The following is a 26,241-nucleotide window of genomic DNA, read 5'->3' on the forward strand; positions in this document are numbered from 1 at the left end:
ATGCAAAATGCTGTCTTTGCTGGAAACTATACAAGAAATGATGAAAGAGAAAGCTGGAGTTCCCCAAAAGGGTAGACAGTGCCGGTGGATAAAAATCCCCATGTTAGTTATGGGTGTGAGCTCAGGGTGAGAGTGGGATTGCTGGAAATGGAGCATATGGTCATAGAGCACAGAAACAGTCCCTTTGGCCAAACTGGTCCATGCCGACCACGTTTTCTAATCTAGCTGGTCCTACTTGCCTGCACTTGGCCCATGTCCCTTTAAACCTTTCCTATCCTTGTAAATGTTCAAATATCTTAAATATTGTCATTTTACCTGCTTCCACCGCTTCCCCTGGCAGATCATTCCATAAACCCACTGCCCTGTGTGAAAACAAATTGCCCCTCAGGTTCCCATTAAATCTTTACCCTTTCACCTTAAACCTGTGCTCTCTAGTTAGGGCAGATGTGGTTCCGGCCTGCATTAACCTGCAAGATGGGACAAACCACAGGTAAGAAAAAGATCTGAAGATCGGTGGGGAACGTCCTATCATCAGAAAATCCTAGCAAATGGAGGGAAACGGGAGTTCTTACAGAAAGATACATCACAGACACTGGCCCTTCGGCAAACTCACCTCAAGGCAAGCATACTCTGAAGGATTTCTCCTTCCCAGAACTGATGCAGGGTTTCAACCCAAATTGTCGACTATCCCTCTGCCTCCGCAAATGCTGCTTGAACTCTTGAGCTCCTCGAGCTGTTTGTTTCTGTATCATTCAAACAGCATCACCCTTCAATTACCCATTGACACGAATCTCACATTAACCCCATCTATTCTATTCTCTCCACATTCTTGAATCTGTGTGAGACCAGGATGCAGGGACAAAAGGTGTCATCGGTGTAATAGGGAAACAGCGAGGGAGGAGACCTGAAATATATCTCAGAGGCATTGCAGCACAGATGTGTACAGATCGTGGACAGTATAGAGGAACTGACTAGAGTTAAAGGAGACTTCATTCAATCTGCGAACGAGTTCATACAGGGTGAAGTAGTAATCGTTCCAGTCTAATGTTCTGCATTCGGTATGGGCTGTGTGATCTCTGTATGTAGGTGAAACCAAATGGGTGAACAATTTGTGGAAAAAAAGCGTTCCCTTAGTACTGCCCCTCCCACAGTGCGGCGCTCCATATGACAAGGCATTATGCCATTGTTCCTTCTCTCTTGAGAACACTGGGCTCTTTAGATCCAAACTTTAGCCTGCGTTTGAGCTCCAAATGTTCTCGTAAGTTGCAGCTGCACATAACTTTGGTTAGGCCGCCTTTGGAGTATCACGTGGAGTTCTGGTCGCACCATTGCAGAAAGGATGTGGAGGCTTTGGAAAGGGTGCAGAAGTTTACCAGAATGCTGTCTGGATTAGAAAGTATTAAAGACAGGTTGCACAAACTTGGATTGTTTTCTCTTTAGTGTTGGAAGCTGAGGAGAGACCCGACAGAAGTTTATAAAATTATGACACATAGACAGGGTAGTCAAAGAGTTTTTTTTTCACAGGGTGGCAAGTGAAAAGAGCCACGTTTAGGTGAGAGGGTGGAACTTTAAAGGAGATTTACGAGGCATTTTCTTTCACAGTGAGTGGTCGGTGTTTGAAACGCACTGGCAGGGTGGTGGAAGTAGGATCGAAAGCAATGCTTAAGAGGCATTTAGGCAGAGACATGTCAGAAGGAACCGCAGGTGCTGGTTTCCACCGAAGATAGACACAAAAGGCTGGAATAACAGCCGGACAGGAGTTACTCCAGCATTCTGTGTCTATTGACAGAAACATGAGCAATTAGGGAATGGAGGGGAACAGACCATGTGCAGGCAGAAGTTCATTTCAGCTAGCATCATGGTTGATGCACACACCATGGGTGGAAAGGCCTGTTCCTGTGTTGCACAGCTCAATGTAAGTTGTGTCTGAAGAAGGGTCTCGACCGGAAACGTCACCTATTCCTTCTCTTCCGAGATGCTGCCTGACCTGCTGAGTTACTCCAGCATTTTGTGAATAAACCCATTCCTTCTCTCCAGAGATGCTGCCTGACCCGCTGAGTTACCCCAGCATTTTGTGTCTGTCTTGTGTAACCTCCACTCCCCTGTCCCTGGGACCAGGAACGCCGCAGCCTCTGCATCCTGACTGTGGAGGCGCCTCACTGCAGGTCTGCACCCTCCTCCCGGGCTCTGCACGCTCCCTCCCGGGCTCTGCACGCTCCCTCCCGGGCTCTGCACCCTCCTCCCGGGCTCTGCACGCTCCCTCCCGGGCTCTGCACCCTCCTCCCGGGCTCTGCACGCTCCCTCCCGGGCTCTGCACCCTCCTCCCGGGCTCTGCACGCTCCCTCCCGGGCTCTGCACCTTCCCTCCCGGGCTCTGCATCCTCCTCTCCCCTCGGGCTCTGTACCTTCCCTCCCTCCCGGGCTCTGCACCTTCTCCCGGGCTCTGCACCCTCTTCCCGGGCTCTGCACCCTCTTCCCGGGCACTGCACCCTCTTCCCGGGCTGAGCACCTTCTCCCCAGGTCTGCACCCTCCCTCCCCGGGCTCTGCACCCTCCCACCCCGGGCTCTGCACCCTCCCACCCCGGGCTCTGCACCCTCCCACCTCGGGGTCTGCACCCTCCCTCCCTCCCTCCCTCCCCGGGCTCTGCACCCTCCCACCCCGGGCTCTGCACCCTCCCACCCCGGGCTCTGCACCCTCCCTCCCCGGGCTCTGCACCCTCCCTCCCCGGGGTTTGCACCCTCCCACCCCGGGCTCTGCACCCTCCCACCCCAGGCTGTGCACCTCCCTTCCCGGGCTCTGCACCCTCCCTCCCCGGGCTCTGCACCCTCCCTCCCCGGGGTTTGCACCCTCCCACCCCGGGCTCTGCACCCTCCCACCCCGGGCTCTGCACCCTCCCACCCCGGGCTCTGCACCCTCCCACCCCAGGCTCTGCACCCTCCCTCCCCGGGGTTTGCACCCTCCCACCCCGGGCTCTGCACCCTCCCTCCCCGGGCTCTGCACCCTCCCACCCCGGGCTCTGCACCCTCCCACCCCAGGCTCTGCACCCTCCCACCCCGGGCTCTGCACCCTCCCACCCCAGGCTGTGCACCTCCCTTCCCGGGTTCTGCACCTCCCTCCCTCCCCGGGTCCGGCTCCCATCCCCGTCCGCCGGAGTCCCACCGATTCCGCTCCCCCGGCAGCGCAGGCGGAAGCGGCGATGGAGGCGGCGGTGTTCATCCTCTCCCTGGTCGACTGCTGCGCCCTGATCTTCCTCGCCGTTTACTTCGTATCCGCCCGTGTGGAGGGAAAGTAGGAAACGTGAACGGGGGAGAGGGAGGGGGAGGGATGGAGAGAGTAGGGGGGGAGAGGGATGAGGGGGGGGAGAGGTGAGGGGGGTAGGGGAGAGGGAGTAGGGGGAGAGTAGGGGGGGGAGATGAGGGGGGGGAGAGGTGAGGGGGGGTAGGGGAGAGGGAGTAGGGGGAGAGTAGGGGGGGGAGATGAGGGGGGGGAGAGGTGAGGGGGGTAGGGGAGAGGGAGTAGGGGGAGAGTAGGGGGGGGAGATGAGGGGGGGGAGAGGTGAGGGGGTAGGGGGGGAGATGAGGGGGGTAGGGGAGAGGGAGTAGGGGGAGAGTAGGGGGGGGAGATGAGGGGGGGTAGGGGAGAGGGAGTAGGGGGGGGAGATGAGGGGGGTAGGGGAGAGGGAGTAGGGGGAGGGAGAGAGTAGGGGGGGGAGATGAGGGGGGTAGGGGAGAGGGAGTAGGGGGAGAGTAGGGGGGGTAGGGGAGAGGGAGTAGGGGGAGGGTAGGGGAGAGGGAGTAGGGGGAGAGTAGGGGGGGTAGGGGAGAGGGAGTAGGGGGAGGGAGAGAGTAGGGGGGGGAGATGAGGGGGGGTAGGGGAGAGGGAGTAGGGGGAGAGTAGGGGGGGTAGGGGAGAGAGAGTAGGGGGGGAGATGAGGGGGGTAGGGGAGAGGGAGTAGGGGGAGAGTAGGGGGGAGAGATGAGGGGGGTAGGGGAGAGGGAGTAGGGGGAGAGTAGGGGGGAGAGATGAGGGGGGTAGGGGAGAGGGAGTAGGGGGAGAGTAGGGGGGGAGATGAGGGGGGGTAGGGGAGAGGGAGTAGGGGGGGAGATGAGGGGGGTAGGGGAGAGGGAGTAGGGGGAGGGAGAGAGTAGGGGGGGAGATGAGGGGGGTAGGGGAGAGGGAGTAGGGTGAGAGTAGGGGGGAGAGGTGAGGGGGGGTAGGGGAGAGGGAGTAGGGGGGAGAGATGAGGGGGGTAGGGGAGAGGGAGTAGGGGGAGGGAGAGAGTAGGGGGGGAGATGAGGGGGGTAGGGGAGAGGGAGTAGGGGGAGAGTAGGGGGGAGAGATGAGGGGGGTAGGGGAGAGGGAGTAGGGGGAGAGTAGGGGGGAGAGATGAGGGGGGTAGGGGAGAGGGAGTAGGGGAGGGAGAGAGTAGGGGGGGAGATGAGGGGGGTAGGAGAGAGGGAGTAGGGGGAGGGAGAGAGTAGGGGGGAGATGAGGGAGGTAGGGGAGAGGGAGTAGGGGGAGGGAGAGAGTAGGGGGGAGATGAGGGGGAGGGATGGAGAGAGTAGGGGGAGGGGGAGAGTAGGGGGGGAGATGAGGGGGGTAGGGGAGAGGGAGTAGGGGGAGGGAGAGGGATGGAGAGAGTAGGGGGAGGGGGAGAGTAGGGGGGGGGAGATGAGGGGGGTAGGGGAGAGGGAGTAGGGGGAGGGAGTAGGGGGAGAGGGGAGGAGAGAGGGACGAGGGAGAGGAAGAGGATTGGGAAAAGGGGAAAGGGGAGAGGGCGAAGGAAGGAGGAGAGTAGAGGAAGGAGGAGAGGAGAGGGGAGGAAGGAGGAGAGGGGAGGAAGGAGAGGAAGGAGGGGATGAAGGAGAGGAGGGAGGGGAGGAAGGAGAGGGGAGGAGGGAGGGGGAAGAGGGAGAGGGGAAGAGGAAGAGATGGAGAGGAAGGGGAGGGAGGGGAAGAGGGATTGGGGAAAGGGGGAGAGGGCGAAGGAAGGTGGAGAGGGGAGGAAGGAGGAGAGGGGAGGGAGTGGGGGAGGGGGAGGAGGGGGAGGATGCGGACAGGAAGAGGAGGGATGGAGAGACGGTGGGAGGGGGATGGAGGGAGAAGGATGATGTGGACAGGGACAAGAGTGATGGGGAGAGGGAGGAGGGTGATAGAGGGAGGGAGGAGATGTATGAGTGGGTAGTGAGGTTCGGGGAATAGACGTCAGTGTGGAGGATGAATGGAGAGCGAGGCAGTGAGGACGGATGAGGAGAGAGGGGGTATGGATGGCGGGAGAGGGAAGGAAGATGGGTGGGAGGGGCGATGGACTGAGGGAGGGGGATGGACAGGAGAGGGAGTAGATGGGGGAGGAATGGGGGAAGGTGTGATAGTGTTAAGGGAGGGATCTGGAGAGGCAGGGGGTGAAATGAAAGAGGGAGGGATAGTAACGGAGGGAAGAGGGGGCAAGGACAGATAAGGGAGGGGAGAGGGGGCAAGGACAGATAAGGGAAGGAAGGGTAGGGATGGAAAGAGGATGGCGTGAGAGGGATGGAGAGGTGGGGGGAATGGGGTGAGGAGAGGGAGGGGGAGGAAAAGAGGGAGGGAGCGGGGATGGACTGAGAGAGGGAGGCAGTGGGGAAAGGGATTGGTGGGAAGAGGGAGGAATGGATCAGAAGAAGGGATGGGAGGGGAGGCATTGGGCAAGGAGGGAGAGTGTTGATGGAGGGAAATAGAGAGTGAAACAGACATAGAAACATAGAAAATAGGTGCAGGAAGAGGCCATTTGGCCCTTCGAGCCAGCACCGCCATTCATTGTGATCATGGCTGATCGTCCCCAATCAATAACCCATGCCTGACTTCTCCGCATATCCCTTGATTCCACTAGCCCCATAGAGCTCTATCTAACTCTCTCTTAAATCCATCCAGTGATTTGGCTTCCACTGCCCTCTGTGGCAGAGAATTCCACAAATTCACAACTCTCTGGGTGAAAAAGTTTTTTCTCACCTCAGTTTTAAATGGCCTCCCCTTTATTCTAAGACTGTGGCCTCTGGTTCTGGACTCGCCCAACATTGGGAACATTTTTCCTGCATCTAGCTTGTCCAGTCCTGTTATAATTTTATATGTTTCTATAAGATCCCCTCTCATCCTTCTAAACTCCAGTGAATACAAGCCCAGTCTTTTCAATCTTTCCTCATATGTCAGTCCCGCCATCCCAGGGATCAATCTCGTGAACCTAAGCTGCACTGCCTCAATTACAAGGATGTCCTTCCTCAAATTAGGAGACCAGAACTGTACACAATACTCCAGATGTGGTCTCACCAGGGCCCTATACAATTGCAGAAGAACCTCTTTACTCCTATACTGAAATCCTCTTGTTATGAAGGCCAACGTTCCATTAGCTTTCTTCACTGCCTGCTGTACCTGCACGCCAACTTTCAGTGACTGGTGTACAAGAACACCCAGGTCTCGCTGCACCTCCCCCTTACCTAACCTAACTCCATTGAGATAATAATCTGACTCCATTGAGATAATAATCAGAGGGAGAGAGGGAGGGAGGGATAAGGAGGGGGGGGGGGAGGATGGCTAGGGAAAAGGGATGGTAGGGATGGAGAGGTTGGACGGATAAGGAGAGGGAATGAGGAAGTATGGGGAGAGGGGGTTTGGTGGGCTCTGATGTGCATTGGGAAAGAAGAGACAGACAACAGGAGCATGTGGATGGAGGGATGGGGAGAAGGAAAGGGAGTGGAGTTATGGGGAGTATGGTTAGAGAGGGGAATGTTTAGGAGAGGACTCGGGTGTCAAACAGCATGGAAACATGCCTTTCAGCCTAGTTTGCCCATCCTAGCTGGCCTTATGTGGCCAAAACCACCTCTATCCATAAACCTGTCTTTTAAATGTTGTTGTTGTATGTGACTCAACTCTTTCCACTGTCAGACACAAAATGCTGGAGTTACTCAGTGAGACAGGCAGCATCTCTGCAGAGAAGCAATGGGTGACGTTTCGGGTCGAGACCCTTCCTCAGACTGCTTCTTTCCTACACATTATTTCCACTGGCAGCTTGTTCCATTTCTCCACCACCTTCCATGTGGAAAAGATATCCACTCCAGTTCCCATTAAATGCACACGATTAAATAAGCTCTACCCGTGAAGACTGTGCATTCACCTACCTATCTCTTCCCCTCATGATGTTTATACACCTCTATCATTCCCTTAGTCTCCTAGCTCCAAGGAATACACTCCTAGCTTGCCCAATCTCTCCCCATAGCTCAGGCCCTCAAATCCTGGCACTATCCTGTAAATCTTTTCTGCACTCTTTCCAGCTTAATGACATCTTACTCATGGCATGGTGACCAAATCTGATGTCGGCCTCACCAACATCTTGTACAAATGTAACATAACGTCCCAACCTCTGTACTCCAATCCCTGATTGACGAAGATTAGTGTGGCAAAAGCCTTTTTCACCACCTTGTCTACGTGTGGGTGGTAGGGAGGAGTAAAATGGAGGGAGGGGTGATGCATGGAAGTGAAAAGAGGGAAGTGGGGGAAGAGGCGGAAGAGAAGGGGAGTGAGTGAGGGAGGGGGGAAAGGAGAGTAAGGGGAGAATGAGGAGATTAAGCAATTGAGGTGGGTCTGGGGGATGGGAAGGGGTTATAATGGGAGGGATTTGGACGAGAGTTGGGTGAGGTCGAGAGAATGCCAGTGTGTGTCTGTGGGAGGGGGGAAGGAGCTGAGGCAGGATCGTAGGGAGTAGTGAAAGGGAATAGAGGAAGGAGAGGGAGCTTGTGAGGAGCTGTCAGTTGGGCTGATTGACCCTGGATTTTCCTGAGCATTGTTCAGATTATAACGCTCTCAGATCTGGAATGCGATTATATCAACGCCAGAGCATGCTGCTCCAAGCTGAACAAGGTGAGTCCTCTGTGCGGATCCGGCTACACTGTTCAGCCGACCATTCCCCTCCTCTTTCTCCCCCCCTTCCTCGTCCTAGTTTCACCCCCCCCCCTCCTAACCCCTCATCTTCCCCACTCTCCCCTGTTCCTCTCACCACTCTCCCATTTTGGCTCTATGCCCACCGACGAGGTTGCCGACTGCCCCCCAACCAGGTGTGGAGGGGTGGTTATTACTGCAGGGGGATGGGGGTAGATTCTGGGCAGAGTCGTGCCAAACCCTGACCCTGCCAAACATCTCTTCACAGTGGGTATTGCCGGAGCTGGTAAGCCATAGCGTGGTCACGATCTTGATGCTGGTCTCCCTGCACTGGTTCATCCTGCTGCTCAACTTGCCCATTGCAGCCTGGAATCTCTACAGGTCAGTCAGCACTCACAGAGGAAGGGAGGGAGGAAGGGAAGGAGCATGCTAAGGGTGCTGGTGGAGGTGGGCCAGGCGCCACACCACCCTTGTGGTTTGCCCTCCCTGCATACGTGGTGCAGAGGTGGCCCTATTAGGGCAGACCTGAACTGATTTCTGTTTGCAGGACAGGGCACCGTGCCATGGGGGGAGGGTGGTATCCGACTGTGGGTTGGTGTGGTAATAGGAGCGCTGACCTTGTGTGCAGGTTCGCTGGGGCTGTGAGCTCCGGGTGACGTGTTCCCCGACTCTCCCACAGGTACTTCTCTGTCCCCTCCGGCAACGTGGGGGTCTTCGACCCGACCGAGATACACAACCGAGGCCTCCTCAAGACCCACATGAAAGAGGCCATGATCAAACTCGGCTTCCACTTGCTGTGTTTCTTCATCTACCTGTACAGGTGAGCACGACATAGCTTCGGATCGGGTGAGATTGAGGAAGTTACTTCAAGTGCAGGAGGGAGGAAGTATATACGTAAGCCCAACAGAAAAGGGGAGGGAATGAGTGTGTAGGATAGTGCTAGTGTACAAGGTGACTGCTGGTCAGCGCGATCTCGCCGGGCCGAACGGCCTGTTTCCACGCTGTATCTCTAAAGTGGGAGGTAAATCAAGTGCAGGAGTAGGGGGAAGGAGGAGGAGAGAAAATTGATCATTTTGGGTATGTGAAGGAATGGAGAGAGGTACAACCAAAGCGATTTAGGGAGGAAATATTGGGGTCAGCAGGGTTAGGTGGATGATGGAGGTCATGAGAGGGTAACAGCAGGGATTGAATGCAAGTAATGGTGGCAGACACAAAAGATAAAATGTGCAAGGAGGGATTTGCACATCCAGCAAAAGTTTATCTCGGAATTGCATCACTCAAGGGTTTGCAGTGGGTGGTGGTTTGGTGACTCTGTGTGACAACCCCCCTGACTTTATCCCATCCTTTTGACAGTATGATTCTGGCATTGATCAACGATTGAGTGCCCCAGGGGAGGTGTGTGGACATGCACAAACATCGAGCAGACCTGGGACCGGGCTCCCGTTTGGTTCTTTTGGGTTAGAAGTTGGAGAAGGTCGTATCATGCAGGTTACATTTCTGGACCCGACTGAAATGTGTTTTGAGATTATTTTTTTAAGCAATAAAGTTACAGTTTAAAAGTAAGGCTTTGATTGTCTGGTTGAGAGGTTACAAGTTAGAGTAATCCTCGGTCAAACGTGAGTTGTGCCGTGCTGATTTCAGCCAGAGTTGTTCTCAGTAATTGCCTGGCAGGGCGGCACGGTGGCGCAGCGGTAGAGTTGCTGCTTTACAGCGAATGCAGCGCCGGAGACTCAGGTTCGATCCTGACTACGGGCGCCGTCTGTACGGAGTTTGTACGTTCTCCCCGTGACCTGCGTGGGTTTTCTCCGAGATCTTCGGTTTCCTCCCACACTCCAAAGACGTACAGGTATGTAGGTTAATTGGCTGGGTAAATGTAAAAAATTGTCCCTAGTGGGTGTAGGATAGTGTTAATGTGCGGGGATCACTGGGCGGCACGGACTTGGAGGGCCGAAAAGGCCTGTTTCCGGCTGTATATATATGATGTATGATATGATAAGGAACAGCTGAGACCGAGTTCCTTCTACCCCCAGACTACCAAATAAGGCATGGCTGATCAGACTAATAACCTCAGTTCCATTTTCCTGCCTGATTTCTTTGGAACCTGCTCTTCTTCACCTTCCTCAGTGCTGTGGTTCTCTGAGGTAGAGGATTTCTTTGAGTGAAATACCATCTTTTGGCTTGACCTTGAATGCTGATGTGTTATTGTAAGATAAATAACTCCTTGCCTGGGTTTCCCCAGGAGTCCAACATTTCCTCAGAATCAGGAAGATCACCTTTTGTTCTTGTGGTCTGCTTAATCCTCTTTTGAAAAGCAATCTTACTGAATTCTGTCAGTACTGCCTCACTGATGAATCTTGTATGATTGTTCTGGCACAGCAGTCTGTGCAGCCCTAAGTGCACAGCCCTCTCATCAGACCTATTATTTCCATGGGCCTGAATGTTTTTCTCCTCTCTTACCTCAATTTTACAAAACAAAAATTGTATGTACAATGATGAATGAATTGGAAAACTATTTTTATTATGCCAGCCAAATTGGTTATAACAGGATTTTGATTGGGAAGTAGAGAACCACATAAATGTTTATTTGAAAATTGACAAGCAGAAAAAATAGCTGTCCTGGGGAAAGAAAATCAGTGTTGGAAGTGAAATCTCTTCACATGTAACCTCCCCACAGTAATAAGAAACCATTATGTTTTAAGAACACAGCTACTAGTTTCACCAAGTGATGGCTTCTATTGACATTTGTGCAACAATCAAACAATGTAATTTAGTCTTTAATATTTTTAGCAATAAAAATAAACTTATTGCTGTTGAAAAGACTTATTTTTGAAAATCCTGCATAATAACATTTTGAATTCAAAACACTCTTCCCAAGTCCCTGTCCCCTAACTACTATTGTTTTTAATAATGCTAATTTATATTATGCGAGGTTTACTAGGAACACAATTATCACTGCTGTTCCAAACTGATTCAGCCAGCATGCTAGTCTACCTTTAATATTCTCCTCTGTTACACCTGGGTAAGACCTGAAATGGGAGAAAAAAAGTCAAGATCCCTTTTGTCAGCAATGAATAAAAGCTGAAATATTCAAGGAAATGCAGTTACTCATATTTATTGAGATTTAAGAAATACAAATCATCCATTTTTAAATTTTCCTCCTTTATGATTTGAGGAGTCACACCCACCACCGTGATGTGACAAAGTGGACTTTTGCAAACCTAATACAGTGGGAACTTTAAAATATTGGAGTCAAATAACATCTGGTCAACAGCCATTAAAATATGCTTAAAATGCTCTAATATTTATAAAATAATGAAATGCTTTAAAATCTAAAATGAAAAAAATAAATAGGCAGAAAAAAACAGGCTTTTATGCTGTTATGTGTACTTTATGTGTACCAGGCTGTTATGAAATAACATAATACAGAAAGGATATATTTAATTCAATGCTGTAACAAGGATTTAGTGTATTGGCAAAAGGAAGTTGCCAAATCCCACCTGCTTTAACGTTATGCAACATGCACTTTGTAAAATTTTCACTCTCTCAGGTTGTTTGCTCGATCAGTGGTAGACACTAATACTTGGGTCAGTGTCACAATTCAAGAAGCTCTTGCCAGATTAAAAGACTTGCATTTCTCTAGCAACTTTAACAGCCACAGGTCATTCCAGATGCTTCACAAATGAATTACCATCAAAATGTGACACCATTACGAAGCAGGAGATGTCAGCCATTTTGCACAAAGAAAGCAGCAATTCAGTATACATCCTAATTTTTTTAAAGAGATGTAAGAGACAAACATTGGCCTCGATGGCAGGAACATCACACCCAAGCTTGGGATGTGCCTCAGGCATTTCAACATGTGAGCTCTTGAATGCCGTGCTTTGCAAAAAAAATTCCCTGCAACACTTGTTAAACTAAAAAAAGGCCTAATCGCAAAGAGGCCAGCGGCAAAGGAAGAGAACCGAGTAACAATCTGACTGGATGCGCAAATAAAGCATACCCTTTGCCATTCAGTATCAGGATATTGCAACAATCAACATGAAAACCAAATATTGTATACAAACCATCTCCATCACACCCAATTACAAAGTCAGAACAGGTTAACAAATGGGCTTCCTGCCGCACACTCCTTTCACTGTGAAGGCTTGGACTGATCAAATGGAGCACTAAATACCAGTTTGTGGTGGAAGGATCCTGTCCACATTAGTTCTCTAAAGCATCCCATCTGTCACATAAGATGCCTATGATACGAAGATAATGCATTAGTCTTTGTCAATGGAGAACTGTGGTTTCAAGTACACAGATTTAAAATCGATACACAATCAAAAACTTTGAAGCCAAATCATTAGAATAGGAATATAGGAAAAAAGGAACAGGTCATTACAGAAGATAGACATAAAGTGCTGGAGTAACTCAGTGGGTCAGGCAGCATCTCTGGAGGATGGTCATTACAGTTGGAGTATCAGCTGTGATGAGCTCGAAGGATTGAATGGCCTATTCTCAATTTCTGTTTGCTAATTTGGACATGAAAATTAGCACTTTTCAGAGTAGAGATGAGATAAGATGCAGATTCTTGAAATATTGACAGGAAGACCAGGTGACATCGGAAAGGGTAAAGACAGGTAAGTGAAATGGACCAATTCTGTGTGGTTGTTTACTCTGAATTCTCCCTTTCCTCCTGCTTGATGGAATTTCCAGGATAATTCTATAAATACAAAGGCATTAAGTTGATCATTGAGGCACATTCATTATTTTAGGACTAGTAAATTTGACTGGATTTGAAATAGCAAGTTCATCCTTGAACAGAAATGTCGAAGTCAACACTTTGGATGGAAGCAGGTTTATTTGAACATCATTGATGGTGATGCTCATTTGTCCAAGCAGTTGGTTGATTAATGTCATCAGACCTGGAAGTAGGTAATCTCTACATTATAAGTGGTCATTGGACACACCTCACTTTCATTTAAGTGGTCATTGGTCACACCTCACTATTACTGATAATCCAACAGTGAAGCAATTTATACTTTAATCTTCCCTCTCACCTCCTATAATAGAAAGGATGAATGAAACTAGCCAGCACATCTTAGACCATTGAGGGCAAGCGAAAGGAGGGCACATTAGAAAACCATTCTCAACCAGGTACCAGAGATCAAGGTGCTGGTTTTATAGCATAGAAAGCAAACGACAGGCAGCACAGTCTGCTGCCTTTCTCCTTCAGACACAAAAACAGCAAGACAAAATAAAGATGCATTTACATGATAATTTGGCTTTAAATTGCTTTGCAACATCTAATGAAGTACTTTTGAAATGTAATTGCTATTGTAGATCTTGCATACAGCAAGCACCCACAATGATATGATAATGCACAGATAATGATTTAGTGAAGTAGATTGAGGAATTTATAATTAGCAAAAATACTGCTCCTCTTCAAACTAAGGCCTTGGGATCTTTTAAGTCTGCCTGAGAAAGCAGACAAGTCTTGGACTAATGTCTTATTTGAAACTGGGCACCCCAGACTGTGCAACTATCCCTTGGTCCAGAAGTGCAGATTCTGGTTGTTCTCTGGAGTGGAACAAACTTCAACTTTGGACTCGTACTACCATGTCACGCATGGAACTACAAAACCTTCCTATTGAATCAATGTCATGTTCACACATCCTAGAGCAACATTAATAGCAAGTCTACTCACATCAGGCCATGTATTCAAAAGTATAGAGAGCCATAGCAGACTCCATTTTCCAGGAATCCAAATGAAAATCGCAGCAACTTACAGTGCCAAGTTAAAGGGCAATTCATTTTATTGCTAATTATGTGGGCTTACAAATGCAAAACAGGAACCATATGACATAATTGTACTTTACAATGACACTGCATGTTCAGCACTTTGAGGGGATTATTTTTGGGTGGAAGATATCTTGTAAATTGAAGTCTGACAAATATTAACAAAAAGTGCTTTGAAATAACAGCTCCCCACATATCTCTTGCAGATTGGAAAACATATTTTAGAAAACAGGTAGTGTACAGGTCAATCCTAGGTTGTAGCTGACTTCTTATTGGCTCTTTAATAACTGTCTGCAGAGCTCTTTTTCAGGCACACTTTTCAAATAATGGACTCATTTTTAAGTGCATAAGCACAGCCATTTGATTATGTAAAGCATACAATTAAATATTCAGCAATAGCTCATTGATCTATTCCTCCATCAACTATCAGCACAAAGGCTCTGTCAAGAAGGTTGTTAAACTCAAAGATGAGATTCCAGAATAAAGCATTAGGATAGGAAAATAAGTAGAAGGGGATATTTTTTTCTCAAGATGTACACCAATCATTTATTTGGTGATTGTTTTCATATAAAACAACAGAGGCTGCAATAATTTTGTATTGCATCAGGAAATTTCTGTATGCATAAAATTAGAGAACATAATTTTGTGACTAGATAAAGAAATTAAACATTGTTCAAAGTAAACAATAGATTGATCAAAAACCTAAAGGGATTGTGTATAAAGAACCTAAAGGCCAGTTAAACTACAATGGCAAGCCTATTGATAACAGCCCAGTTTGAATAAAAATCCAAATGCAGTGTTTCAGTGACAAAGTCCAAGAAACAATGATGAATGGTAAAGAGAAAGGCCATTGCAGATTTGAAGCAAAGCTGACAAAATATTACCCTGCAACATTCTTGCTTGATTCAAGTGAATTGTTCCAGTAACTTATAAAGCAAGGTACAAAAAAACAAAGAAACCAATTGCAGTAGATGGTAAGTCTGAATATTTGGATATAGAGATTTTGAAATAGCAGACGTTGCTGAATGGATAACTGAAGCCTGACTGGATACAAGATTCAACGCGTAAAATTTAAGTGTTCACTGCACCAGTCGGACACATGACCTCAATTATATTAAATGCAGAGACACTGGAGAGTAACACAATTTTAATAATTATAATGAACTTAATAATTATTTTAAACGGCTGCATGAATCAAAAAACCTTGAGGGCCTACATTTCTTTAGATCTAACTAATCCAATGAACAGTGAAGAAACTCTGTGTCAATTCTCGCCTCTATAAAATTTTACATTGATAATATGATCTGCTAATATTAGGATACTCTAATGTAACCACACACATCAATATGGATTTCCATCCTTAAGTATTGGCACCAATAACATCTTTAACCTGTTTGATCATGGAAGAAGAATCAGTGATTGGAAGCTTAGGATCCTAATTGCCAACAAAAATTAAATTCTCCTAGAAGTCACAATGGCTCTTGTTGCTTTGTGGATCTCTTCCTGACAAACACTACCTGGTCCTTAAGCAATTTTGGAAGGTAAATACGACTCACTGGAGTCTCTATTGTGCGCATATTGTCAATGTGCATGTTGTTCATCCTCAAGGTCGAATAAAGATATCCCACTTTTATTCTGCTGAACACATTGCCTCCAATAGGAGAACATTTTGAATATTTTGCTCTTTTTTGCTCTGGTTTATTTTCACCCACTTGTCTAGACCATAATGTTGTATCCTTATTGTTTTGACGTGTTTATGCTTTATTCTTAATTGTTAACTGTATGTTTGTGTTGTCATTTGTAAGCGGAGCACCAAGGCACATTCCTTGTATATGCACATACTTGGCCAATAAACTTATTCATTCATTCATATGTGAAATAAAATTATTACTATTTGTTACTTTGAGCTCATCCTGTGGAATCTACATACAGCTTTTACAAAAGCATCAGGAAAACAGGTAAATCAAATTTGATATCTACTCTGCCAATTTTTATAAAAAGCCAGTAATGGTAGGATACTGCAATTTCAGGGCTTCAAGTCCCTCAGACCGGTTTATCGATAAGACAAACCTTTGGAGGCAGAATGAAATTCTAAGTTAGACAGCAAGGCGTATGGGAGGTGGTAATCAGTTAGGCAAGTTGCTGAAGAGATGCAGATACAGGAATTAACCCATTTTGGCTATTTATGTTATCAAGTAAATATTCACTGTTAAATGCTGATACCACATGCAAATATCAACATACGTAAATTATTGACAATTCTGTTTCCTGTCACTTCAGAATCATGCTTGAGGAATCTCTTAAAACATTTCAAGTAGATCAGAAAGCGTGGTAGAATCTTTTAAGCAGCACCTATCTTGAACAAAAATGTTTAAATATTCATATTTTGGAGAGTTAATGGAACTAGCTCATCGCTAAATTTATTGTCCGTGTCCTCCTAAACACTAAATATTTCCTGCACTCGTTCCAATTTATAGTATGGTCTCAATTCAAGGATATAAAGGAGCTCCTTGGAGAAAAATTGAGACATATTTTTGAAATGTTATCAATCTTTCATCTTTAAAGTCCAATTGGTTCACTAGATAAATTATTAAATACTGCATTTAATTATAATTAGGTCTAAAATACCAATATTATACTGATCCATAAATCTCTGGTCAAATAGTACAGCCCAATAAAACTTTATAGGATGTGGTATCAGTGCAACAACCCTAGGAGATATGCTGCTGTTCATGATTTCTGTAAAAATAATTTTTTGAGATATATATGCCTTGCTCTTCATAGGACTCCAAGCACCTCGGCCAATCCCTCTGCTCCCCTCTCCTATCAGGCAAAAGGTATAGAAGTGTGAAAACGCACACCTCCAGATTTAGGGACAGTTTCTTCCCAGCTGTTATCAGGCAACTGAATCATCCTACCACAACTGGAGAGCAGTGCTGAATTACTATCTACCTCATTGGTGACCCTCGGATTTTGATTGGATTTTACTGTTTTTACCCTGCACTAGAATTTATTCCCTTATCATGTATCTGTACACTGTAAATGGCTCGATTGTAATCATGTATTGTCTTTCCACTGACAGGTTAGCACGCAACAAAAGCTTTTCACTGCATGTCGGTATACGTGACAATAAACTAAACTGAAAGGTTTGACCACAGTCAAATTGTGAGTAGGCTCCCCTTATAAACATTTCAAGACTAAAAAATCTGCAGGAAGTTGTCAAGTCATTAAATTATTTTTAGTGTTTGCGGAACAAACTCCAGACTCTTTACCAAGCTGCCTCCTTTAGCACATCCTAACCAATGGGTAGATCATGTCTGCAGCAATCCTTGGCAGTGGTATTTTTGCTGAGTAAGCCAATGTGACTAGGAAAACTGGTGCTCTACCATAACTGAGCCCAAAGGCAAGAAATAATGATTAAAACTCGCTGAGGCTCTTTCACCTGATGTCATTTTAGTAATGCTGTATGAATGTCAATCAGCAAAAAAAAACATTGCTGGAGTAGCTCAGCAGCATCTGAGGAGGCAAAAGGATAGTTGACGTTTCATGTCGAGACCCTGCACCATTGATCATTCCTTTGCTTCCTGGCTGGCATGCTGAGTTCCTCCAGTAATTGTTTTTTGCTCCAGCATCTATAGTCTCTTGTGTCATAAGTGTACTAATTTACAATCCAGCGGTAGTTTAAGTACTATCTATTTCACTCTAACCCATTCTAAATCCATTGATCTCTCACTTCATTTTGGGTATTAATCAAGGGGCCCTATTTTTCAAGTTACAGACAGATGTAAACTTGTCAAGGGATTTTAAAACATCAATTGCATGAATTTAAATAGAAGCTAGGAATTTAGGTATTTTACACCTTGAAGTAACCCTGGCCAGAAATGGAGAAGATGGAGCATTTTTCTAATTATTAGTTTAGTTTAGTTTAGAGATACAGTGCAGAAACAGGCCCTTTGGCCCACTGAGTCCTCGTCAACCAGCGATGCCTGCACACATACTATCCTACACACTAGGGGCAATTTAATTTTATACCAAGCCAATTAACCTACAAACCTGTACATCTTTGGAGTGTGGGAGGAAACCAAAAATCTCGGAGAAAACCCACGCAGGACATGGAGAGAACGTACAAACTCCGTAAAGATAACACCCTTAGTTAGGATCGAACCTAGGTCTCTGGTGTTGTTAAGCAATAGTTATTACTGCTACGCCACTGTGCCGCCCATTTAATTATGTGATTAATTATCATAGACTTGCTCATTTTAAATAGTCCACCTTATCTAAACGCAATCAGAAATATTGGTTATATATGAAAGAGTACTTAAAAGGCGAAAGAAAGCCCTGAAGATGCAAATTAAAGTGCTCCCCAATATTTATCCTGATTTAGGTAAAGTTTTTTTTAAAGATAAATGTATCACTTCTCAGACAAGGAGGCTGGGTCTCATCACTTTTGTCATCAAGAGCCTTGTCAGTCTCAAGAGTAGCTCTATAAAAATTAAGCAGTCTTGCATGCTATCCATTTGTGGATAAGAATGATGCCAACCAGTAGGTGGTAGAGTTCACCTCAGGCACAAAACATGAGATAATAAAATGTGCTGAGGAGGGCACATCTCCTTAATTTTAAACCACAGTAACCTCATCATGTTGATATAATGTACTTATTTTAAGCTGATTTGGTAAAAATCCCTAAATAAACCTAACAGAAGTCAACCCAATCATCTGATTTCATTAAGGGATGCTCACAGAACTGCTAAAAGTTACTACTTTCTATCCCATACAAATGTGATCAGTGGGGTATGTTACAACATTTGATTTTTTAAAAACTGTTCAGTGTATTAACACCGACCCATCACAGACAGGAAACAACTGATGAGAGAATCCCTCTCTGCTTTTTAGCCTGAGGCCATTAAATCTAACACAAAAATAAGTCATACATCAGAGTTTCCTGAGTGGTGCTGAGTAAATAGTGCAAATATACTGATTTATGATGATAATCCACTGCTGACATTTGTTGAAAATTAATTTCTGAACAGGAATTAGATAAGTAGTATTACACATTGAACCCCCCCCCAACTTAATGCTGACTGCAAGGATATTACACTTCCAGATCTATGGTACAGGTGTCATCACACATATGAACCTGATCCAGTAAAACAATCCTCAAGTGGGCAAGGCTGATCCCAGCAGGTTTAACAGCTGTACCAGGACAGGACAAAACAGTCCCTCCATCACCAGCGTGCCAAGGTGCATCGTGTAGTACCATCTACAAATTACTTTGTACTGACACTATGAAAGCATCTTCCACACCTATGAGATAAAGATAGCAGGTGCACGGGACTACTGCAAATGTAGGTTCTGTCCAAGTTGTACATTACATCCTGATTTGGAAATATACTCACCCCCTTCATTCACATTGGGGTCTAAACCTGAGCATTTTCTACCGAACAACATTGTCGGACTGACACAATTCAAGATTTCCACTTTCTCATGGGCAATTATGAGTGGTTAATAAATGTTGGCATTGCCAGCAATTCCCACATCTTAAAAATGAAAAAGGGTTGGATGAGCCACTGGGAAAGTTGAAAGCAGTGATGCCACCAAATCTGAAGTAAAGCCAGTTTCTTTTTAAAAGCTTGCTAAATTGCATTCTCATTGACGGTATATTGGCAATGCAGTGCTCTCCCGTTTTTTTAATCTCTTTTCTCCCAATGATGTTTAATAGACTAATTACAAACTGCCAGATTTATTAGCCAACCTCAATTTTTACCCCATCTCAGCAAAATAATTTGAATTAATTTCTACTCATTTTCCAAGTTAAAAAAACCCAAATTTAGAGGAGAATGAATCTAAATTCTAAGAGCAGTTATACATAAAAAATAGACTGCGAACTCTAAAAGAATGTATAATAAATTGGCAAAGTATAAATCTGCGGTCGATCAATTAGCTGTTTGATCAATTGATCAGATTGCAGTGTTGGTCCTCCCACCACCTCGCCAACCCATACAGGGCAACTACCAATAACAGCACTGTAAAACACTGCCTAACCCATCTCTCTTGATTTTTGGGCTCATACAATAAATGAATGTCAATAGGAGGAGGAGAAAATTCTGCACTGGCAAACGATTCACCTGTGGAGGTAGCACCTGCATCCCTCCCATACCAGCATGGTACCATACCTGGTAATTAGGAATCTACCAATGTTATACTTTGAGGGCAGACAGTGTAGAATCACTCCTCCTCTTATTGACATTCATTTAGTGTGCAAGTAACACAAGCAAAAAAAGGATTGAGATCTATGAGGTGTCTCGAAACCTCAAAGATTATTCTAAATAGTTGGCAATTTTAAAAAATGGACACGACAAGAAAAAGAGCAAAGAAAGGTAATATATTGCACAAATCAAGATGTGGGACGATTTCTCCTCATTAAACATTTACATTCTTTCCCTATTTCAAGTCTGCCCATACTCAGCAGCTGTCTCCAACTGGAATGCAAGCTGGCAAAGGGCTTACTGCCAAACCATTGTTGTTGTTACCATCTATCTTAGGTGCTCAAAAAGTGCTGCACGCTTCACATAAATTGTGTTTTTCCTATCTCATGCCCCTTCACATAGAGAAACATGGTACTAACCCCAGTTGAGATCAAGAACTACCCAATAGGACCGGTGAACTAGTTAATTTGTACAATGACCATGCCAGATTAACTGATTTTATCTACAAAAAAAAATAGGTAGTGTTACAAATCTGAATGAAAGAACATGTACTACCAGTACAAAATACTCTTCCAGTCTATAAATTTGTGTTTTCACCCCTAAATAAATTAATGTGGCATCTCCACCAGTGAATTAAATAAAATTCACTGTTGCGATCACTTCAAAAACACTGAAATGAATTTATTATAAAACAAATGGAAGACCATGATGTGGGAGCAAGTGCAAAAAAAGATTTAAATGATTCAGCCAATAATTTGGATCTCAACCCCTCCCAAAATTCTGTACATGAATACCTTCCTTATTTTCTCCCTAAAATACCATAATGAAAGAAAGAGTCCAGGGCAACATGACCCAGGTGTTGTTCATAGACTGAGCTGTAGTTAGTTCCACTATTCAGGCTAGCCGATTGAAAACAAAGGGCATTTTTTTCCTATTTTACTGCATGTTTGTCCCAGACTAGCATTCCTCACCCTTCTGAGTTAGACCTCAAACAAGTATTTAAAATTCCATGGTGTCAAACTAGAAGGTAGATTGCCAGAGCAGAAAAAGGCAGAAAAGAATCAGAGTTCAATGGACACGATTTCCTCACAACCAATGGTTAAAGTTCAAAATGGTGTCCCACTGGGGTCTAACAAGATTGCTTCTCCTGGATTTGTAACTATGAAGAAAGGCGGTAAGATGCTGGCACCGGTTACAGGACCTGGAATGAGTTTCATCGTGAGCACGTTTGTCCAGTGATCATCAGCAGTTGGTTTGTGCCAAACTTAAAGCCATTTTGTTCCGTGACTTAATTTCAGTTCAAAGTTGCAAAGTCACCGTCAACTATCCATGCTACTACAGGCTTCTGTGGAGAGAGGAACACAACATTTAAAATGTGACAAAAATCTAAGATAAAATAATTGATGTTTCATAAATTTGCTACTTCAATGAACAACAGATAACTCAATAATTTGGGGAGTTCACATGGGTCATGGCATTGGTTCCAGATGGCAAACAGTTGGTCCCAGTCAGTTGCCCATCTGAACTTATACTTTCTTTAAAATATTGCAGCCATATTTTGATCAATAATCAATCTAACGAACCGTTATTGCACTGGCACTTGATACATTCTGCAATGTTCCACTTTAGAGCAGTGGTGTCCACCTATCTTGAGGTCAGATGACCAAAAAAAGTACTTCAGGGTGATGCATAAGCTGAAGCTGAAATAATAACAGCAGAAGCTCATTACATATTTGATCCAATTAAGGCCAATGTAATCCAATTATCGTGAAACTTTAAAAAATGTTGGAAATCTGAAACAGGACCAGAAATTTCAGAAAACAAAAGACCATAAGACATAGAAGCAGAATTAGGCCATTTGGCCCATCGAGAATGCTCTGCCGTTTGATCATGACAGATCTATTTTTCCCTCTAAACCCCATTCTCTCGCCTTCTCTGCGTAACCTTTGAGGCCCTTACTAATCAAGAACAAACCAATCTCTGCTACAAAAATATCCAATGTCGGCCTCCAGAGGCGCCTGTGGCAATGAATTCTACATTCATCACCCTCTTGGGTCAAAGAAATTCCTCCTTATCTCCATTCCAAAGGCACATCCTTTTTTTCTGATGCTGTGCCCTCTGGTCATAGAAACTGCCTACAATATTCCAAATGTGGCCTGACCAGCACGATATAAAGCCTCAGCATTACATTCATGCTTTTATATTCTAGTCCTCTCAAAATGAATGTTATTGTTACATTTGTCTTCCTTACCACCGGCTCAACCTGGTTTTACAATTTGTTTCCCAAAGCTTGTTAACTTCTCCCTAGGAAAGGCTTAGAGGGATATAGGCCAAACACAGGCAGGTGGGATTAGTGTAGATGGGACATGTTGACTGGTGTAGGCAAGTTGGGCCAAAGGCCCTGTTTCCACGCTGTAAGACTCTTATGATTCTTTAGACGGGACATCTTGGTCGTCATGGACAAGTTGTGCCGAAGAGCCTGTTTCCATGCCGAATGACTCTTATGGCTATGAATTTTGGTTTTTCTATTTATTTCCTAAAGTTTAACTTTGTGAAATTCCTATAAGGAGCACCAAATCTTTGATTTTCAAAAGATATTTTGTTCTACTCTTTCTCAGATCAGACTTCCACACCTGGACAAGTCTGATCTGGTCTAAATAAGCAGTCCTGTCACACCTTATTTTTCTCCCTAGTTTTGTAAATAATGAAATTTGTCACCTTCAGACTCCTGGTTGTCCAAGAAAGGTGCCGGTCCCCATATCCTCACTGTACCATCGTCTGAAGCACTAGCCATCATGGATGGGACTTGCGTGTTCCAGCTCACACAGTTTACAGTACGTGTGTGTCCCGTCAGCTCTGCTATGGGCAGTTCACTTCGTTTGTGCCAAATGTAAACTTTGTGATCTGCAAGAGATATTTTGTTAAAATACATATGGAAGCACTGATTTACCCCCTCATGCAACACAGGCAACAAAGATTAGGAAATATTTTAAATTATTACTTTCAAAATTTAACATCCAAAAGATGTCTACTAGGTTTTTACTCACTCCTCATCTACAAGACACTTTAGAATCAGCAAGCAGGATCGGACATGGCATGATACTCGCAAACCAAGGCAACCTACCCAGAGGTTTTCCCGTTATGAATGAAAATTAGGCTTGCTTTTGTTACCAGTGTATCTGGAACCAGGAAATGTGGTTCAGGAGATGGAAGGAGACATCTCACTTCACTCGTGATGAAGCTACAATTCCCTACTTCAGCTGATTCACCTATAGCTAGAATCAACCTTCCTCGTAGATCCATGTCAAATCCATGTAATTGTCCAAGAAATCCATGTCATTACCCACTCAGGGAGTAATCAGCTGCTAAGCCTAAATTTAGTTTAGCTTAGTTTTAGTTTAGTTTAGAGATACAGTATGGAAACAGGTTCAACGATCACCCGTACACTAATTCTGTTATCCCAGTTTTGCATCCTACTTTCTAGGGACAATTTACAGAAGCCAATTAACATCCAAGCCTGCAAATCTTTAGAATGTGGAACAAAACTGGAGCAGGAATGCCAAGAGACAATGCCAGGACAAGCTTGAGTCCCAGTATAATAATTTGGACGCCTGTCAACTGTGCAAGACCCGAATACTGTAAGTGGCTGGTAAGCAAAGTCAGGCAGCATCACTGGTGATAGCGCGGCACTCCCTGATGAACTTAATGCATTCTATGGTTGCTTTGAGCAGACCAATAGGGTGATGATATCCATCAGATCTGACTCAAATGTGCCTTTTCCCAAGGTCATTGTTGCAGAACATAGATCAACCTTTCTGAGGATGAACCCATGGAAAGCAACTGGCTCAGATGGAGTCCCTGGCCACATCTTTAGGAACTGAGCGAACCAACTGACTGGAGTGTTTACAGACATCTTTAATTTCTCCCTACTCCATTCTGAGAGACCCACCTACTTTAAGAAGACCACTATCATCCCAGTGCCAAAGAAAAGCAGAATCTCATGCCTTATCAACTACCGTCCCATAGCCTTGTCATCCACCATCATGATAGGTGATGGTGACAAATCATCCTCTACGGTAATCCTCAAAACTGGTGCCCCGCAAGGATGCGTTCTCAGTCCCCTACGATATATGCCCATGACTACAGCCAAATACCAATCCAAGTCAATTTATATGTTGTAATAAATGTAATCTGACAAGTGCAAGGTTATGCACTTTGGGAGGTCAAATCGAAGAATGATATATGCAGTAAGATGTTACAATAAATGGTTGATCAACTCGGGGACCTTGGGGTTGAAATAAATAGTTCCCTAAAGTTACAACCGTGCAAGAAGCGGTGATAAAGGCGACATTTTCTACTCCTGCCTCCACAGGTTGGTACACAGAATATAAATGTCAGATGTTATGTTATGATGCTTCAGTTAGACTACATTTGGAGTTTTATACATTCTTTCAAGAGATGTGGGCTTTGCAGGTTGAGTCAGTATTTAATCGCCCGTTACTAATTGCCCTCGAGAAGCTGCTGGTGACCTACCTTTTTGAACCACTGGAGTCCTTGTGGAGTAGATTTACCCATAATGCTGTTAGGGATAAAGTTCTAGGCTTTTGGCCCAGCACTGGTGAAGATTTAGATTTAGATTTAGAGATACAGCGCGGAAACAGGCCCTTCGTCCCAACGAGTCCGCGCCGCCCAGCGATCCCCGCACATTAACACTATCCTACACACACTAGGGACAATTTTTACATTTACCAAGTCAATCAACCTACATACCTGTACGTCTTTGGAGTGTGGGAGGAAACCGAAGATCTCGGAGAAAACCTACGCAGGTCACGGGGAGAACGTACAAACTCCGTACAGACGGCGCCCGTAGTCAGGATCGAACCTGAGTCTCCGGCGCTGCATTCGCTGTAAGGCAGCAACTCTACCGCTGCGCCACCGTGCCGCCCCTGGATGCTGAAGACAGGATGCTATATGGCTTGGACGGCAACTTTCAGGTGGTGGTGTTCCCATGCTTATGCCGTTTTTATCCTTCTATCTTGTAGAAGAAGTGAGTTTGGAAGGAGCTAAGAAGTTTTGGTTAGTTGCTGCAGGGCATTAGATAGATGATACAAACTGCTGCTGCTGTAAATCATGTTGCAGTGAGTGTACGATTGTGGATGGAGTGTCTATCAAAGGGTGCTCTGTCCTTTTGGGGAGTTAGGAGGCAAGTTACTCGCCACAAGATTCTTAGCCTTTGACCTACTCTACATTGTGTATATGACATTTGAGTTCAGTTTCTGGTCAATGATAACTCCAGGATATTGATTGTGGGGAGTTTCAGTGATGGCAATGCCATTGAATGTCAGGAGGTGATAGCTGGATATCATCATTACCTGGAACTTGTGTGGCACGTCACTATTCAAATATATAAGATCCTGAGAAATTTTAACAGGTTGATGTAGAGAAAATGTTTCCTCACGTGGAAGAATCTAGATCTGGAGGGTTACTGTTTGAAAGTAAGAGATAGCTCATTTAAGACAGAGTTAAGGTGACTCTTCCTCTTATGCGGTGGAAGCAGTCTTTAAATATTTTTAAAGCAGAGGCAGACAATTCTGGTATTGCAATTCCAACACAAAGGAATGCGGGAGGCTGCAGAGAGTAGTGGACTCAGCCTGGTCTATCATGGGCACTGCCCCTCCACTATTGAAAGCACTTACATGAGGCGCTGCCTCAAGAAGGCAGCATCTCGCATCAAGGATCCCCCACTGGGACCAGTTTTCTTCTTGCTGCTACCATTAGGCAGAAGGTATAGAAACCCAAAGTCCCACACCACCTGGTTCAGGAACAGCAACCTTCCTACAACCAAGTTTTTGAATTGGCTGAACTTCCCTAATTCTCCATCAGTAATGGAACAACACTAACCACCTCTTGCACTACCATTGATTTGTTTTCTAATTGTATTTTGCACTAAGGTTTTTTTTTACACTCTTTTTAAAAATGTATTTTCGTGTTATCTATGTGTCTGCGATGTTTCTACAGGATTTTCATTGTTCCTATATTATTGTACTTGTGGACACGGCAATAAACTCAACTTGATATATTCTTAATAAGTGGTTGAAAGGTTAGTTGGCAAATATGAATGTGGAGTTGGTGTTAAAAGCAGAGTAGCCATGACATTATTGAATGGCAGAGCACGCTTTAGCAGCCAAGTAGCCTTCTTTTTCCTTTTCTGTTCGTTTACTTATTTATCTATTTCTTTTCTATGTTTTAGTAAACCCTGTAAAGCGTCTTTGAGTGTTTAGAAAAGCACTATATAAATGTAATGCATTATTATTATTATAAATTATACTTTACATTTGTTCTCAAGGCA

The 26,241-nt window shown here is 45.1% G+C and overlaps 2 protein-coding genes across 3 annotated transcripts in view; one reads left to right on the plus strand and one right to left on the minus strand.

Moving 5' to 3' along the window:
• The first annotated feature begins 3,152 nt into the window (after window positions 1-3,152).
• Window positions 3,153-9,468, plus strand: cnih4 (cornichon family member 4). The gene is made up of 5 exons (XM_078398868.1): window positions 3,153-3,265; window positions 7,819-7,887; window positions 8,174-8,286; window positions 8,585-8,725; window positions 9,259-9,468. Exons 1-5 carry the CDS (start codon window positions 3,197-3,199, stop codon window positions 9,284-9,286), a joined length of 420 nt encoding a protein of 139 aa, XP_078254994.1. The 5' UTR covers window positions 3,153-3,196; the 3' UTR covers window positions 9,287-9,468.
• Window positions 9,469-10,433: 965 nt separating this feature from the next.
• Window positions 10,434-26,241, minus strand: part of wdr26a (WD repeat domain 26a) — an 82,020-nt gene continuing 66,212 nt past the window's right edge. For both annotated transcript variants that reach the window (XM_078398866.1, XM_078398865.1), the window contains 2 exons: window positions 22,611-22,796; window positions 10,434-21,237 (listed from right to left, as the gene is read on the minus strand). In XM_078398866.1, the coding sequence (XP_078254992.1) occupies window positions 21,212-21,237; window positions 22,611-22,796 (212 nt within the window). In that variant the 3' untranslated portion in view covers window positions 10,434-21,211. The remainder of the gene's footprint in view (window positions 21,238-22,610; window positions 22,797-26,241) is intronic.

This window comes from Rhinoraja longicauda, chromosome 5 (genome assembly GCF_053455715.1).
Source record: "Rhinoraja longicauda isolate Sanriku21f chromosome 5, sRhiLon1.1, whole genome shotgun sequence".
Taxonomy (NCBI): domain Eukaryota; kingdom Metazoa; phylum Chordata; class Chondrichthyes; order Rajiformes; family Arhynchobatidae; genus Rhinoraja; species Rhinoraja longicauda.

Coding starts and splice junctions, on each gene's coding strand:
- cnih4 (XM_078398868.1), top strand. CDS start 3,197: ATGGAGGCGGCGGTGTTCATCCTCTCCCTGGTCGACTGCTGCGCCCTG. Junction 3,266..7,818: donor TCTTCCTCGCCGTTTACTTC/GTATCCGCCCGT, acceptor AGCATTGTTCAG/ATTATAACGCTCTCAGATCT. Junction 7,888..8,173: donor GCTGCTCCAAGCTGAACAAG/GTGAGTCCTCTG, acceptor ATCTCTTCACAG/TGGGTATTGCCGGAGCTGGT.